Source organism: Asterias amurensis, chromosome 4, assembly GCF_032118995.1.
Source record: "Asterias amurensis chromosome 4, ASM3211899v1".
NCBI classification, from domain to species: Eukaryota; Metazoa; Echinodermata; class Asteroidea; order Forcipulatida; family Asteriidae; genus Asterias; species Asterias amurensis.
In genome coordinates, this window is record NC_092651.1 from 9,373,553 (window position 1) to 9,390,700 (window position 17,148).

The window sequence follows — 17,148 nt, forward strand, 5'->3', positions numbered from 1 at the left end:
GCATAATTTCCTATTCACTCTTTTTTTAGATGGATTGCACTAAGCGTCATGTGTACACGCTACACACAGCTCTTAGCCAATGATAGCCTTTAACGCGGGCACATTTAATCAAATATGGCGGACGATGACGCTTAGTGCAATCCATCAGTTGGTGCTTGCACTCTTAGCTCTGCAAAAGAATACATAATGTTAGAGCAGATGGAAGCTTGCCCAGTGGGTAGAGGACAGCTTTTTTTTTTTTTTACAAGTATAGATGGGTTGCTATATTGGCCGCCATCTTTTATGTAAAACAGTCGAGAAGTATACGCTTGTAAGCACTATATAGGAATCTCGGCCATTGATAGCTCCTAACGCGTGCACAATTCATCAAAGATTGTGGACAATGTCTTGCAATCCATCTATAGGTGTCCAACAAACTATTTATGAAATTTTGACTTTCCCAAAATGGTTAGAGCTAAAGATGGCGTAATAAGTTCATCTTCATATTTTACTTTTCTTATTTCATCTTGTAGGGTGAAGTCATCCGGGTATTTGACTCAACGAAACGACCTGAAGGAGCAGTGGTCATCCCTGAGAACCGATGATCATCCGAGATGTGCCAAGCTAGACGTTGACAGTAACGTATCATTCCCTGACTCCAAGAACATCAAGTTCTAACATTCCTCTGAAAACATTTCTTCTAGGCAACCTTGTTTTTCTTTTATATTCTGAATTATAAGAAAAAAAATACTTATCCATGTGTATTTAATTCCTTCCTTTATTTATGATAAATAACTTGTATATCTTGAGAAGATATTTTGGAGAGTAGAGACACAATTGACAGCCAGTGCAAATAGGTGCAAATAGTGCAGGTCAGAGGTTAAAGGTCATCTGATGGTTTTATATAATAATATAAATATATCTTTCTTGAGACTTGCCCTTCTGAACGGGGCCCAATTTCATAAAGCTGTAAAGCAGATATTACTTCATGGCCAATTGTTTTGCTAAGCAAAAAATGAGTGGAGCACCAGTTGAAACAATGTAAATTTCATGGAATTTTGGCTGGTAACCAGATTCTCTTAATCAAGAGTTGTCTGTGCTTAGCAAGTTTGTATGCTTGCAGGCTTTATGAAATTGTGCTCTGAACTAACTATACAAACATGTGGTTTAAACAATGGTTTGGGTTTTTATATAACTAGACTCGTACCTTTGGGTTAAAATGCTACATAACATTTCACAAGGCGGAAATCACCTTCGCACAATACATGTCAACCATTTACATGATTTCACAGATTGACCCCTTGCACGATGCACAATGCACCTCTGCATGATGTTCATCTACAATTTTTTTTATTTGACTCCCAAAGTGGTGGAGAGGATATGTGCGTGTGCACTACTACCAGTGCTCATTCACAAAGGACAGCAACTCTGAAAACCACTTTGCACTAATGGTGTCACTTTTGCTCAAAATGTATCGCTCATCTGAGGAGGACAATGCTGCACGTTATCCAATACGATAAACGTTTTTAGAACAATTTTGATGAGGATGAAACTTTGGGCCCAATAATATTCAAATAATCGACGCCTATTTATGTATGTCACAGAATATACTCACAAAGGTGAAATCTGAACTAAAAGAGTGTAATGGAAAAAAAAATTGTTCTATATAACTTACACACAGATCCTAGTCAATTTTTCACAATACAAAGAAAAAAAAAAAAACCTGGAAACTCTTAAAAACCTCTTTGAAACAATGTGGACGACTCCATGTAGTTACCAACCTTGTTCATCTCCGCCGTGACGCGACTTGGCGTCAATTGGATTAACAGGGTAGGGAATTATTGTTTTGGAAATGACTCTGCGAGGCGTCAGTGTGGAGTGGCAAAATAAAGGGTGATCTTTGGGTGTGGTTTGTAGGCCGTGGCCATTCGGACACAAAGGCAAAGTAAATATCACATGAAATATGACTGTACCTGATGTTAGTAGTGGTGAATTGTTATTTATGTTACTGTTAAAGAGTTTGTGTAAATGTTGACTAGAATATGATAATTGTAGATGAAATTATGTGGACTATGATATGTACAAAATTGAGACGAGATGGGTAGTTTTAAGGATCTTGTTATTTGGAGTGTTGGATTGCCTGCCATTTACTATAATTGTATTTTCATTGTTGTGCATTGTAAAAATAGCTGTTAATCGATGGAATCAAACTTTGTAGCTAATTCCAAGTTTAAAATTTTCCAAAGAAAGTAAAATGTAATTAACTTTATCAGATATTTCATGAAATTACTGGTTCATCGAATGGCCTTTAGACGCTGATTTTATAGGGAGGACAAAATATGGATGTTTTAGTAGTATTTTATACTAGCCCTAAATCTCAGAGGAGGACACTCTTTGTTTCAATCATTAGGTAATAATATAGGTTTTCTCGGTCAAATTCGGCAAATGAGCAGTCAATTTCATTTTCATGCGTTCGAATTTAAGCTGTTTTGCCTCTCCAGTTGTTACTGCGTTTCAAATTCAGAATTCGGCCATTCAATGTCGTTTTGGGTCGAGTCAAATTCCTTTAGCACTCTGTTCAATTTAGCGTAGCGTCATTCTTTTTCGTGACACACACGCCTCAAGAATCGTCTACGAATTTGAATGCTGCTTTGATGAATTGTTAAATTGAATGATTATTTTGTTCATTCGAATGACGCAACATAACATTTGACTAATCCCAAAACGAAACCGAATGACCCTTTTGAGTAGCATTCGATTTTGGGCGAAATAGAATAGCTTGGTGGTTAAATTGGCTGCTCATTTTCCGAAAAAGACCGAGAAAACCTATAGTAAAGTTACTGGACTTAGATTGATATTGGGCATTCACATGTGTACAGTAGCCGATGTCACAAATCTCGAGTTGGGACGAGTAGCCCGTTGGGGAAGGTGACGGCAAAATACGATATGGAAAGGTTTGCAGTAACACCATGAATGACTTTCTCTAATGAGTTTGGGTGGTTCTGAAAAGAACTGTTGGTTTCAACAAAATACATAATGATGCGCTAACCTGTGCTATGTATATTTTATTTTGAAGTGCAATGTTTTTGTTTTTTAGCAAAGTCCACCGAGGTTTTATTTTATAAATAAATAGAAAACACAAGATAATAGACTAAGTTAATAGCAAAATGTGCAACCTCTTTATGTATCAATCTTACAGATTTAGGTTTGTGTCAGGTGAGCTTAACCTTAGCTTTCTTTGCATTCCATGCTCATTTTTTAAAGACCCGTTTGTCCCAAGATGGCGCCCTCTTCCACAAAGGGTTTCTGCATTCTTACAATCAATCTATTTTTCAGTATTAATATTGTAGGAATTTTTGAAACTTTCCTTCGCCTTTTTATCTTTTAGTTTCTTAAGTGCCTAGGTCTCTTTGCAGTTGATTGATAGGAAATTTGATCGATACGTAATTAAGATTTGTACGGTGCCGCTGCAATACTTAAAAGTGTTTAGGGTTGAAACCATGAGTTATGTAGTTTATATTTAACCCTATAGGTGGTGTTATTCGCTGTGTCCTCATTTAGGGGAATGGGTTCCAAACGGGATAAAAATTTTCCCAATGGGGTTAGTCATACAAGATATCTTTCTCACCCATTCATGTCTTTTCTTATCCTCAATTGGGATTTAATGGTCCCGAAGAGGATACAAGTATCGTCCCATTGGGATAGTACATATGATGACAGCCATGAACTGTAGTAAAGTGTAATAATTTGCTTCCCTGTGTAGTGCCATTAACTGTGATTTAAATTATAGAAACAGTGTTAACTTTCAACTTACACACAGTTAATATTCAAAATGAATAAATGTGGCAAACAGATCTCACAAAATGAGTCCTTATTTATCGTGTTCGCTTGATTTGTCATTGGTTTACTTTCCACAAAGATTTGAAACAGAAGGTGTGTGTATGGCTGTAACTTAGGAACAAAATTGTTATCGTGCAGCCATTTTTCTTTTCTATCAAGATCTGAACATTATACTTCACAAAGCCGGATTCTAAAAGACGGAAGGGAAGCACATTGACTGAATTGCTTTTATGAAATGATTAATGGGCATCTTGATATCAACCATCTTGATATCAACCACCAGAAACAAACCCAAACCTGACAGATGCAGACGAGAACTCCCAAACCAACTTGAAATGCCTGCTACAAACTCACAAATGTATGCCAACTCCCCCCCCCCCCCCTCGGACCATCAAGTCTTGGAACAAACTCCTGTCAACCATTACTCAATCATGTTCAACAACATCTCAAGCTGCTAGTTGGTCTTCAAAAAAAGCCTCTTCTTCATTAGTCAACCCTCGGCCACCCCCAGTAAAAAACCTTTCATGGAGGAATTTGTTTTACAAGAACAAAGATCAAAGTCTTGAAGTGGAAGGGGAACTAGATTCAGTCAGTATATATGAAACTATAGCAAACAGAACCAGGCAAAGATATATCAGTATAAGACGCCATTTGTCCCTATTGGCTATCACAGCTAGCCCTATGGTTAGCACCACCTGAGTACCTGGAATTTATTTTACTTGGGGTGGGGTGCCACCAACTGGTATTTTTTTCAAAAGTTTCACATGTTATAAAACTTTCCACATTTCATTTCACCGAGTTCTACCTGAAAAAAATATCGCAATTAGAGAGGGTTTGTTGCCCATTTCTTTTACAAACATTTTATTTTATCACCACATGACTTTTTTGGCATGTAAAGTTGTTCAAACTGCGCCAGTACAAACTGATATGCTCAAAGTTTGAATCCCCAGATACATGTACAGGCTGAAAGACAAAATCAAAGAAGGCTTCCCTTGAGTCATCAACAGATCATGTGGCACATAACTCACTTTTTGAGGGAAAACAAAAACAAGTGAAAAGGAAAAACAAATTACACATTACAATCGTTTAGAACATTTTGACCAACTCAGACAAACAGTTGTCCTGATCCACAAGAGGGCGCTATTTTATGGTAAATAAGTTTCTTTGTCTTGACAATGAGGGCGCTCTACTGTGAGAGTTTTTGCAATTTCTGTTTTTTTTTTTCCATTCACTTTCGACGCGCCGTTTGCGACGATCTTCACTCCTATAAAGTTTGTTTCCAAAAACAAACAAACAAACAAACAAACAAACAAACAAACAAACAAACAAACAAAACAAACAACCAGATAAACAAAACAGCACTCGTTTGACAATATTATGACTACGAATTTTTAAATTTTTTTTCATAGTAAAGTCTAAGTTCACAAAAGCCATCGGAATCGGATGGGAAAGAATTTTTAGACGCAAAAGAAGGAGTGACACTTTCTTATACTGTTTAAAGAAAAAGAGTTTCGCAGTCATCTTAAAATTGATCTCAATTTTTGAATGATTATGCATTTATACAGCGGTCCTTTCATCCCAGTTTTCAAATTTTTGCTGCAAAGGGCCATCACACTCAAGAAAGGCTCAGCTAGCTAGTTTCGAAACGTCAGGCCATAACTTTTTTTCTGCTTTAGTTGGGGTGAGTGGTTACTTTTTTTTACCAGGATTTTTTTATATAATTAGGGACTAGACTAGCCCCAAATAATAATGGGACTGCCCCTTCCTCATCAGACCATGCTCAGCCCCTCCCCCAAGTGTTTAGGATAATGACGTCACCGGATAGGTAAGCGAGGCACGATACGGTGGTTACCACATTGATCAACGGCTACAGTGCACATATTACTGGGCACCAGTGAGTATGGACATGCCTCCCTTAGCATACGTATGTACACGCCAGTCTGTGCTGTATGTCCGGATGATACATTGCACAACGTGTAAAAAATGGCTGGGTCGATTCTGGTCTGTGCACCGCCGCGCACTATCCCAAAAATATGCCATGAATTACCCGGTACCAATCTATCGGTCTCGGCTGCGAAAGGATGGCGACATGTGCTTGAAGTAAAGACGATGTGGAACTTGAGGATGTGATATTTAACAGCTAAATGCATTCTTTGGAGCTCCTAAACACGGTAAACACAATTGCGAAGGAGAGAAAACTATAATTGACTAAGATTGGAGAGAAAATCATGCAGTTGTGAGGCGAATTTCGCCGATGAAGTTAGCAGTGCTAGCCGAGGTTTAGTAGAATTTCACCGTGCTGATTTACGCACATGTGTAGTGTAGCGCTGACCTCCGAATCTCTCGTGAACTTTTACCAGCGCAGGTCGTCGTGTGTAAAACGCCTATACAAAATCGCACCATATTGGATGGAACTTTATCGTTTAAAGACACGTGTTTGATTGTTTAAAACAGAGCTGGGAGCCCACTTTTTTGACTAATTACGTCTTCCTATTTGTTTTTCGTCTAGTCAAGGCTCCACTTTGCCGGAAAATCTCATCATTTTCTCGACGTGACTCTCCGCAGACGGCGAGGTTATCGTGTGGTGCCCGCACGCTGTGTGAGTGTGTGCTCGGCCGCACACGCTCTTTCGAGTTTCAACCTCAGGTTATTTTCTCTTGTCCAGAATTAAAACGTTTCACCATCATCTAAATATTTGATTCTTGAATGATAACTCGAGACTTCTTTGTTGATAGACACATTAACAATTTACATTTACAAGCAATAGAAAACATTAGAAAATCTTAAGTTAAAAAATCACCAATTGAAAACCGTTTCTGGAAAATAGTGTATAAATGTAGCACCAGCAGCTTTCCCTGTGTCGAGCACCAAATTTCATAAATATTGACGTTCACATTATTCAAGACTATTGACAATTGTACTTCAACCTAGAGCGAATATTACTTAAATTGCTCTGTAACTGTAACTGTAAGTCCTAGTTAATTAGGCTTCCTGGTTGCCTCATTTGATTTTGGGAACACACTTTTAAAAATAGGTATAAAGAAATTGAGTTTTCAAACATAGCCTTGCGCTGGAACTAATAAATCAGCATGGCAGCCGAGGTTGCCAAACAGCCGAGCTACAGCAGTGTAGTTCAGGATCAGAGTGACAGCAGCAAAGTCATGAGCACGGGTCCGCAAGTGGGCTCGATGCGACCTGAGCTCATCAACTCTACAGAATCCAAAGAAAACGTCAAACCAGTTGTTGCTGGGACGAACAACGCGGAGCAAAACACGACTGAAGAGCTCAACAGTGAATCTGCAAAGCAAGAATACGTTGAGGCTCCGCCCCCAAAGGTGAATCCCTGGCATCGAGCCGGCACAACTGCCACTCCAGCGAACCCAAAAGAGCAACACATTAAAGACAAACCCAAAACGACGCCACAAGAACCCAAAACTAAAAACGTAGGGTTAGCAAACAACACTCTGGTATCGAACGCAAAGAAGAGCACCAGTGAAGCAGTTGATAAGAAAACACCAGCGAAGCCCGAAAAGGAAGAGAAACCGGAGAAAAAATTCACCATACAAGAGGCTCTGCCCCCAAAGGTCAATGCTTGGACTAAAAACAAACCATTAGTTTCTACGGCTCCTCCGACTGCGGTTTTGCCAGCCCCTAAAACTGAGAAAACTGTTGAGAGTGAACCGGTTGCTGCTGCTGCTGCTGCTGTTCCTGCTGTGTCAACGATACCCTCTGCACCTCCCGTTCCTCCAGTCAAGAGCTACGAGAAGGAAGCGAAACCTACAACGCCGACTGAGCCACAACCGCCAGTGGTGGCAGCCCCAAAACCAAAAACACCATCAAAAGGTGAGTATATTTAACTAAGGATGATCAGAGTAAAACAGACGCATTCACAGTGTTGTAACCAAGTCAACTTTGGTCAAGTAACAAGCTATTCGTGCTCCAAAGTCAGGTGAAGTCAAGTCACAAGTCAAAATAAATCAATAATTTAAATTCTAGAACTTGTTTATTAACTAGAATATTTGCATGAAGGTAACCAATGAAATCAGTTGTGTATTTTCGTGACAGTTTCTTCAGTGTTCCATGTTTTGTTCAAAACGCTATTAGGGACAGGAGTCCATTTTCATGATTGTACCAGCCAGCTCTCTCACCAGGATTTTTTTATAAGGGTGGGGAAATCATCGCAACAACGATTACAAATTTCACAAGATACACTTGATTACCTCAAAAAATTTCAATCAAAAAAGACAATGAAGTACAATGTCAATGTAAGCGAGAAACACAGATGGTCAACTTTTCTACTTACCATGGTCCAACAAGTTCACTATTTTCTTTCTCATGTTGGGACAGTGCGATGTGTACAGGTTCTTCAATGCAACCAAGCAATCCTGGTCCCCTTCATATCAGTGTAATTATCAACTACGAATCACAACCGAATATTGATGTAATTGGTGCACAAATTTAATGTCATGGACACCATTCGGGCAAATTCTTAATGGGAGACTTTTGGGACGCTTGGTGGCAGCAGTCTTGCCAAGTAAAATCCATTGTTCTCGGTGTGTGCGCACGCTAAGAACTACGTAAACAAAGGAAATTTACCTGGTAAGTCTGCTGCCACCTAGCGTTCCAAAGTCTCCCATTGGTTAGCTGATCCAGTCAGACTGCTGTGCAAGGAAGTCATCAACAGACATGGTATTTAATTTTGTTGATTAAAAAAGGCATTCAAATTAAAGAGTATTTTTTTTTTTTTTTAATTGTCACAAAACATGGTATTTTTAAGGAGTTGTGGCAGTATTTTAGTGTGGTAGAGTAGCAGGGTGAGCTCTAGCCCTGGTAGGACGTCAGTCAGTGCCACTGCACTGACGTCCGGGGTATAAAGGTTCTTTACAATGCGAACACAAGTTTGACTACAATTTTCTTTATTTTTTACCTGATTTGAGAAGCTGAAATTCCGTTTATATATTCATAGTGTCCCTCACTATATTCTCAACGAGTTCACAGCTAACAAATATATCCATGGAAGAAATTATATCCGAAAATATGTCAAAGTCCTGCACTGGCGATGTTGATCATCATGTACCACTTGATAGTGTGAGCCCAAGTGCGCATGGCTTTGAGTTCAGTGCATTATCTCGCCACTATTCGCCGTCAAAACAGGCGAGGTGCCGTTAACTCGCCTTCAACTCCTCCAATAATATACATTTTAAAATCCAGGAGGCATAAAATATTCCAGCTCAAATAGAATTTTCATAAATTTCCAGTTGAATTTCGGTTACAAATATCAAGTTTTTTTTCTTGGTAAAAAACCCCAAAAATTCTAAGCGTGCAGCAAAATCGTCTGCCGCCGCCTTGCTTTTTCACAGTGCTTCCTGTACATGTGCGGACAACAGAGGGCGCTTTCCTGCGCGCGTATTTTTTTTTTCTTGGAATGGTTAGCATGGTAAAAAGTTAGTCTGGTCCCCTGACCAAAGATTCCTTGACGTCTCTTGTTAAGAGCCTAGTCGGAGATTTTTGGGTCTGGGAACCAGACTAGTAAAAAGTGGCCTCATTTGTCCTAGGAAAAAAAAACGCTTCCGGCTCATGAAGTCTTAGCACAAGACGTCAATGCTCGGTATCGCATAGTTCTGCGCTTTGTGTACGGGACCGGACCTTTATACCCTGCACTCCGTCGCGTTGCCTGCAACGGAGGAGTCCAACCTGGGCTAGGTGAGCTCATTTTCACTGCTAGCGGGGCGGGCCCACCACGCCTGAGTAAGCCCTTGCAAGATTGCTGGTCCTAGCTTTGGTCACTGGTCCCAGCTTTGGGCGTGATAGGCCCAAAGGTTTAGGCTTGACAATCTTGTACACTTTAGATGGTAGCTCTTTACGAGGAAATGGTTTCTCATCAAGTGACCTTCGAGGACTCATTCACAAAACCTGGTGGAGTTGGCAGTCTAATGCAAGCCTGATACTTTGTGGCTCAGCAACATAGTAGAGGCAAATTGCCTCATGGAGATAACAGAGACAGTTGCCTTCATGCCCTGGGTATTCGCTTGGTGCCAGTTGAAACGTTCCAGTAAAAATTTACCTTTCTCACATATGGGTGCCCTTTGGAAAAACTGCCTTGCTCACACGAGAACGAAGTAACAGTCCTGTACTTAAACACGTATCAGGCTTCCCCCATGCACAAGCTGGCATAGCAGGCGTATGTGCTTGAATTGTGTGCAAATTTGCTCACATTTTGGCAGTTGGCACAATTTGATTTACATGTATTTAAAACAGTATTTTGTGTTATGACTAATTTTACAAAAATCATCAAGATAAAATCGCTTCTAATGCTCTAGAGGCAGTTAAAACCAAGATAAATACTAAGTATAGAAACAGTGAAGACCTTGTTTCAACTCAGCATCGTTTGGTCAAAATTTCCAAAATTGGGTCAAGAAGAATGGCCAACAGTTTTAAAAAAATTCTCGGGAGAAGCCAGTTCACATACATGTACCTCACCGTCCCTTTAAATTAACTAGGTGTAGTTTGCGCTGGTGGGCCAATTACATACATTTGTATCGGTGTCTGTTCCAAGACCTCTTCGATAAAAATAGAACATGGGTCTGTGTGTGACACATGCAATCATGCATCCTGACCTAAACCCAGATCAAGACCAAGGAACTGACATGAGTCATGTTAATAGTATTCTGGTTTTGAAAAAGGAGCCTCTCGTATCCTGGGCCCAATTTCATAGAGCTGCTATAATCACAAAAATTTGCTTAGCATGAAATTTCTTCCTTGATAAAAAACAGGATTACCAACCAAATTTCCATTTGTTGGATATTGCTTGTTACTGTTATTCAGCTGTTAATTGCTCATCCTGAAAATCACGTGGAAATTTGGTTGGTAATCCTCTTTTTATCAAGGAAGAAATTTCATGCTCAGCAAATTTTTGTGCGTAGCAGCTCTATGAAATTGGGTCCTGGGCTCAATTTCTCCTGCGCAAGCACAAAAACAGGTTACCAACCAAAATTCATCTAAGTTTTACATTGTTGTGACTGGTTCCCTGCTCAATATTTGCTTAGAAAAAATAATCGTCAAGCAAAATTTTTCTGCTAACAAAATTGCTTGACTTAAGCCCGGAATTCCCTGCTTCTGTAAGCAACAAGTAGAGCCATGAAATTGGGCCAGATTCTGAGCTGATTATTGCATGATCCTCTATATTTATTTCCATTGATTTATGTCTGTACCTATGAAGTCTGATTCGTGGAATTTCTGGGCACAGTAAATCAAGAATGGTCAAAGATACTGCTTTGTCGAGTCATCATCCAAGTGTAGTGTAACTATAGTGGGTGTTATATCGTTCCAGGCCTGTATGTTTTGTTTTTGATAGGGCAAGGACACCAAGGCATTTTCTCCTTGTTAAAGGGCAACCTATGAGGGAAATGTAAATTTGTACTTCAGCATTTCAAGGGCACCAAGGCAATGACCAGGGGCATGGAGGCAATCACCTTTGTTGTCCCCATGAAGTATTAGGCCTGTCTTTCCATAATACTTTAAAACTAAGGGTTTGGTAAATAATTTGCTGGAAATTTAAAAACTGTGTGTCAAAATAATTCAGTTACAATGAACTGTAAGTTTAAAGTTACCTGACAGCCCTCATGCTGACAGACCTTTAACCTGGTATGGTTCACACGGTCACTCCCCACTTCAACAAACTTTTTCAAACAATACAATTCAGGGACTGATTTCGTCCAGTAATTGTGCATAGTAATAGTAATAATAAGACTTGTAATGCGCACATATCCACCCTGCTGAGTGTTCAAGGCGCATAGTAAAATATTTGGACTGAACATTTTGTGTACACACTTAATGCTATAATGTTGAGTAGAAACTGATGATTTTTGAGTAGCAATTGATTGTGTAGCAATTTGATATTCTATAAACAGGGGAATTGTCCACTTCATTTCATTACAGTGACTTCCAAACAATGTTAGTGTTAGGCTACTGTTTTGATTAAGACCAGGGCACATGTTTATAGCTCCGCTTACCCTTAGCTAAGAATCAGCGCTTATGGAAGCAGGGAATTCAATGTTTATGGCAAGCGTATTTCACAGGTTAGCTGGGAATTTCTGCTTGTGCGTGTGCGTACACAGCCAACACAGAAATTTGCGAAAATGTTTTAACGTAAGTGCTGAATTCAGCAATAAGCTGAGCCATGAAATTTGGCCTATGTACGTGTACCAGCATCATGTACATGTACATAGTTTGTGATAGTGAAGCTCCCCTGCACATGCTGACTGAAAAGCACTTGTACATGAAGTGTGCATCCTTTACGTTCAATACTTCATGTCATGGATGTGTATACACAGGATTTGTTTGCACAAAATGTGTAATGCTGGAGAGGCCGAGTGCAGTCAAAGTTCATTCATAATGTCTGGTTACTGGTTAGCTTATCAAAGACCAGAAACCCCAAAGAGCAAAGGTGTTTCTGCTAAGTAAACCAGCTGCCCCCTCCCCTCCCCTCCCATTCACCATAGCATGGCTGATAAGTGACCAGTTGTCTATAATTAAATGCATACTTCAGGCCTATGCTTCTTTTGAGAGGGCAAGGGCACCAATTGTAAATTTCTACTGCATTTCAAGGGCACCAAAGCAATGACCAGGTGGCATAGAGGCAATCGCCCTTGCCCTTTCAAAAGCAAAGCGTACAGGAATCGAATTTCATTTTGGTAATTTGGGGGTGCTGTGCTTAAAAAGCATCCAAACTGGCTCAAGTAGATGAATATTAGTGCCTCAATCATTTAAAATCATCCAAAGCCTCTGGAAGATATAAATGACCCGAGGGGGGGGGGGGGGTTAGTTTTTTTTTTTTTTAAATGCCCTGGTGCAAAACAATGAAAGTGATGTGTATTCATAAATACCCCAGACAGTTTCGCTAACTCCTATTGGTGGAGAGCGTGTCATGTGGGCGTGTTTAAACGGTTGATAATGACCAGTGTTTATAACCGGCTGGCTTCTCCGTGTCGGAGCGCAAGATTTTCACGCGGAACGCGCAATTCATAGCTATGTTGTAACAGTGCGTAGTCCATTTCTAAGCGCGCGTGCTATTTGCCCCATGAAGAGTGATGTTCAGGGCCTGCGATGTCTAAAAGCCTAAACTGAACAAGTGTGTTTTCAGGTTAACTTTGAAGCTTTAGAGAGTGTCTTGTAGTCTGAGGTGCAGTGGAAGAGCATTCCAAAGAAAGCAAATTCGCTCTCACAAAATATCAAGACTGTAAATTCCTCTGTGAAGTGACACTATGTCTTGCCATTGAATCAGCAATTTGGGGCCGAAGAATCTCTTAATCGGAGGTTTGAGGGTGTGTTTTTTTTCCACAAGAGGTTTTTCTTCAGGTAAAGTGGCCTACTACCACATGTACTACTCTACTACGTACTGCTACATGTACTACAAGAATCCAGTAGCAGTACAGCTGGGAGTCAATAAAACATTTTTGGTACTGTGCTTGTAAAACTGGTGTACTTGTTTGTAGTAGTGTCTTCACTGTACTCTTTGGATTATTGAGCTATTATCCATTTTGTGTGGACTGCACGTACACCAGGTATAGGCTAGTTTTCATTCATGAATAAATCCCCATGTGTTCAGTTGTATCATGGTTGAATGCAACGTGTACGTTGTACAATGGAGGCATGGGGTCAGCGTACAACATGTATTGCTCAATCTGGGAATTATCACATGCTGAACTGTTATCTGTGTACAGTACATAATGCACACACACATTTGTACTATTGTGCTCACTATAGATTGGAATTTCGCATGCATAAATCATACTTTAGTCAAGTTATCAAACTGCTGCCCTGGGCCCAAATTATCAAGCTGCTTAACAGAGAATACTGCTTAGCAAATTTCTTCACTAACCAAAATATGAGTGTAGAGCAGTCGCATCAGCGTAAGGTTAACTGTATTTTGGCTAGACACAAGTTATTGCTATGCAAGATTTTCTGTGCTTAGCAAGTTTTTGTGCTAATATGAAACTGGCAGTGGTTGGTGTGGTTATTATCCTTCACTGAGTTTTGTCACCATAGAATTAGAAAATGAAAAATTTCCAATTTAAATTTTGTAACGTACACATTTTAGTTCAAACACAGGTAGAGCTATGGAACTAAAATCAGGCATGACGTTAAATAACTAGCATTATATTCTTTTTACAGACATGTAAGTCTGGTTTCCATTTTTTTTTACCCTTTGGAAAATCGAACCAGACAAAATTGTGATTACATAGCCTGAAACGTCATTAAAAGCCTCTACCATGTGTATAATGTAGGTCAGTCTTTGTTATCAATAAAATATTCTTACTTTTTTTTAAGGACCAAATATCATGCCTTTTTAGAATGTACACACATGTAGCAACTTTGATCATGTACCCTTTATCCAGAATGCTGATTCTAATGATATTGAAAATACTAGTTAGTCTGTATTGCCTCGCTGATCTCAACAAATTAAGAAGCGTATTTCCAAAAGGAAAATTCTTGTTGATAATAGCACTGGCCTTATTCTAAGCCTGTGCGTTTATGGTTATTTTTGTAAACGTATAAACTATTTCTGAAACGGTCGGTTACATGTGTAACCGTTCGATTTATAAACAATTTTTTTTCGTACTGCCCGCCTTGCTACAGTGAAGGTTACTTTTCCCAGGTGGCCCTGAGTGACCCCTTGCTTTTGCCACAGTGCCCTAATGTACAACTAAAAAAATAAAAAATTAATTTCCCCACAGAAGTGACCTTTACCAGGAACAACTGACTTGTTTTTCAGGGCCAAGTTGAAGGTCCTCCCCATAGTATTTCCTTGCTAGCCATTCGGAACATAATTAGAAGGAAATATACAATGAATCACAAATAAACGTTTTGAAAAAGAATTTGCCTGTTCACTTAATCTCTATCCCTAGTTTACATACGATTTATACTGAACATAATTATCCAGTTATTAGGTCTGGGTAGTTATTTGTGTACCCTCCCTGCTTTGCATATTTTTATAAGTAGGATAAATTGTACATACTGTATATTTGTGTATAAAGTTCAGACAGCTCTTGTACACTAAATTGACCTTTATATCATTGCACATCAACAACTTTAAATACACTGTAGTTTGCGTTGTGGACACGGACTGCTATCATTGTGTTGACAATATTCATGTTCTTGGTACAGTGGGCGTCGGAAAATATGAAGTTGGAATTTTTGCTAATCACTTGGATTTCAGAACAAATTGGTCAGCCTTGGGTATGAGTTACAAAGTGTACTTGTAATTTGTCTTTGATTGATCAGATGCTATGTCACTGCATACTGCTCTGTACTGTGGGTATCTGTGTTCAATCATGTCTTGGTTCTTCCAATGCACTAACTAAAGTATCAAGCCGATATGCGCACAATTTGAGGCCTGCAGCATAGATTCAACCAAACTAGGAAGTTATTTTTTGGGCAGCCACGCATCACAAAGCACATAAATTTTAAGCTTTTTATAAAAAAGCTATATGCGGGGATACCAGCAGAGATAGTTTTGTTGATGAGCTACCCTGAGAACTTTTTAGTACAAATTTTTCGAACCTACCTGCAGTAAAATAGCTTTATTGAGGGTGGAGATACTGGCTGTTGTCTTATGAAACACCAGCCCTGATACTTCGGCTTTTAAGGGGCACGGCAGTTTTGCCTTGACTTTTTGTAAAAATTTGGGGCACCAAGGCAATTTTCAAAAATTTGGAAGGGCATCACGGCAATCATAAAAAGTTGCGATGGGCACGACGGCAGTTTGAAAAAAAAACTCTGAGTAAGAGTTGCCTGTAAAAAATAGTTCTTCAAATTTTTCCATTTTCTAACTGTTACCCAATGAAAAAAGAAAGCATTCATCTAACTCAACCAAATAAAGAACAACTACTTACAATACACAATAAATAATTTTTGTTCATACGTAATCCTACTACCGGTCATGCACGTTGTGTAGTTTTTCGTAGAGACTCTAAAATTCCCACGTAACTGCTCCATTTTGACACGATGTTGACAGAATAAATGCATGCGGTGCGCTACGACTATGCTATACATGATGGTACATCACATGTACCAAGCATGGGGGAAACCACTATCCCAGCATGCACAGCACGTCGAGTCTTTGTCTCAAGGCGCTTAGCGTTGGTGTGCGTAATTTTACCACTAGAGGGCGTTTAATCTCACGCTATATCTTTGTTCGGAAACGCCCTCTAGCGTTCGATGTTGCGAGTATTTTTTTGTCGCACGCAAAGAACAACAACTAACCGGCCTGAAATCTGCTGCTGTGCCTTACGTGCGTGAAATTGGGGCCTATTTCGCTGCGTGAAATTTACACAGACATCGGGACTTTTTAGCTTATTTTCGAACTTTGACAACGTTGAATATAATTTGTTTTTGGGAGGAAGGGCACGGCGGCAATGATGAGAAAAGGGCACGGCAATCATTGCCGTGAAAAATTGGGTTTTTGAAGGGCATTGCGGCAATCGGTAGGGGCAACGACGGCAATTGCCGTCGTTGCCGTCGTGAAGTATCAGGGCTGAAACACATTTATAATTAGAATGTGTAGTGATGAATTAAAATTTCTTGATAATGGACAACGTAATTTTTTTAATTTTTATCCTTTTTGTTTCTTCTTGAGTTACAGAAGAGCCGGTTAGTTTCCCTAAAGCAACAGTCGTCAAAGCTTCAAATGACAAGAACACTGTGGTAAGTGCATCAAACATAAGGATGGAGGAATGATCCTCAACTGAAAAAGGATGAGCGTTCACCCCCCAAAAAAGATGACCTACTTCCATTAACATAAAAAGGTCAAAGTAAAGCTTATGTCTGGATAGACAGTTTTCCAAAGTAGGGCGTTAACATTGTATCCCAATTTCTAAAAAGAAAACAAAAATGTCTTTGTCATGTTGTTTCTGTTGACATTTTTACTGATAAAATTTGATGGAAGAAATTAACAATAAAAGCAATGTCTTGGCCCTTTGGATTTGGATTTGGATATATATTTTCAACGCTCTTATTAGAGCCAAACAAGAAGAAAGAAGACAATGAAGAAATTTCAGTGTTAGATGTTGGAGAAAAACCGAAAAGATTTATTCCAGGGAAAACCCACGCAGTCAGGTAGGGACTGAAAACACGATCTACATAAAGCCCCCTGTGGGATTCGAAGTGGGGTCCCAGAGGGGAAAGGGGATCTTGTGGTGATTATCTTTGAGTACCTTGTTTGGTAGATAGGTGCGTTATATGAGACTTTGATACTATTATTATAATTATTATTGTTATTATTATTAAACCATGGTAAGTTACTTCTGTCACTTGGAAATGAAACATTAT

At 39.4% G+C, this 17,148-nt stretch overlaps 2 protein-coding genes across 8 annotated transcripts in view; both read left to right on the plus strand.

Annotated features, from left to right (window-relative positions):
- LOC139935790 (probable phospholipid-transporting ATPase IA) overlaps positions 1 to 3,841 on the plus strand; it is a 54,996-nt gene extending 51,155 nt beyond the window's left edge. For 5 of the 6 annotated variants that reach the window (XM_071930374.1, XM_071930372.1, XM_071930377.1 and 2 more), the window contains one exon: positions 513 to 3,841. In XM_071930374.1, coding sequence (XP_071786475.1) covers positions 513 to 584 — 72 coding nt within the window. In that variant the 3' untranslated portion in view covers positions 585 to 3,841. The remainder of the gene's footprint in view (positions 1 to 512) is intronic. The other variant, XM_071930373.1, reaches the window with a different exon arrangement.
- A 2,035-nt stretch (positions 3,842 to 5,876) lies between these two features.
- LOC139935743 (la-related protein 1B-like) overlaps positions 5,877 to 17,148 on the plus strand; it is a 44,306-nt gene continuing 33,034 nt past the window's right edge. Inside the window, exons 1-3 of one of the 2 annotated variants that reach the window (XM_071930300.1) lie at positions 5,882 to 5,990; positions 6,329 to 7,662; positions 16,463 to 16,524. In XM_071930300.1, the coding sequence (XP_071786401.1) occupies positions 6,909 to 7,662; positions 16,463 to 16,524 (816 nt within the window). In that variant the 5' untranslated portion in view covers positions 5,882 to 5,990; positions 6,329 to 6,908. Of the gene's footprint in view, positions 7,663 to 16,462; positions 16,525 to 17,148 lie in introns of both variants that reach the window. The other variant, XM_071930299.1, reaches the window with a different exon arrangement.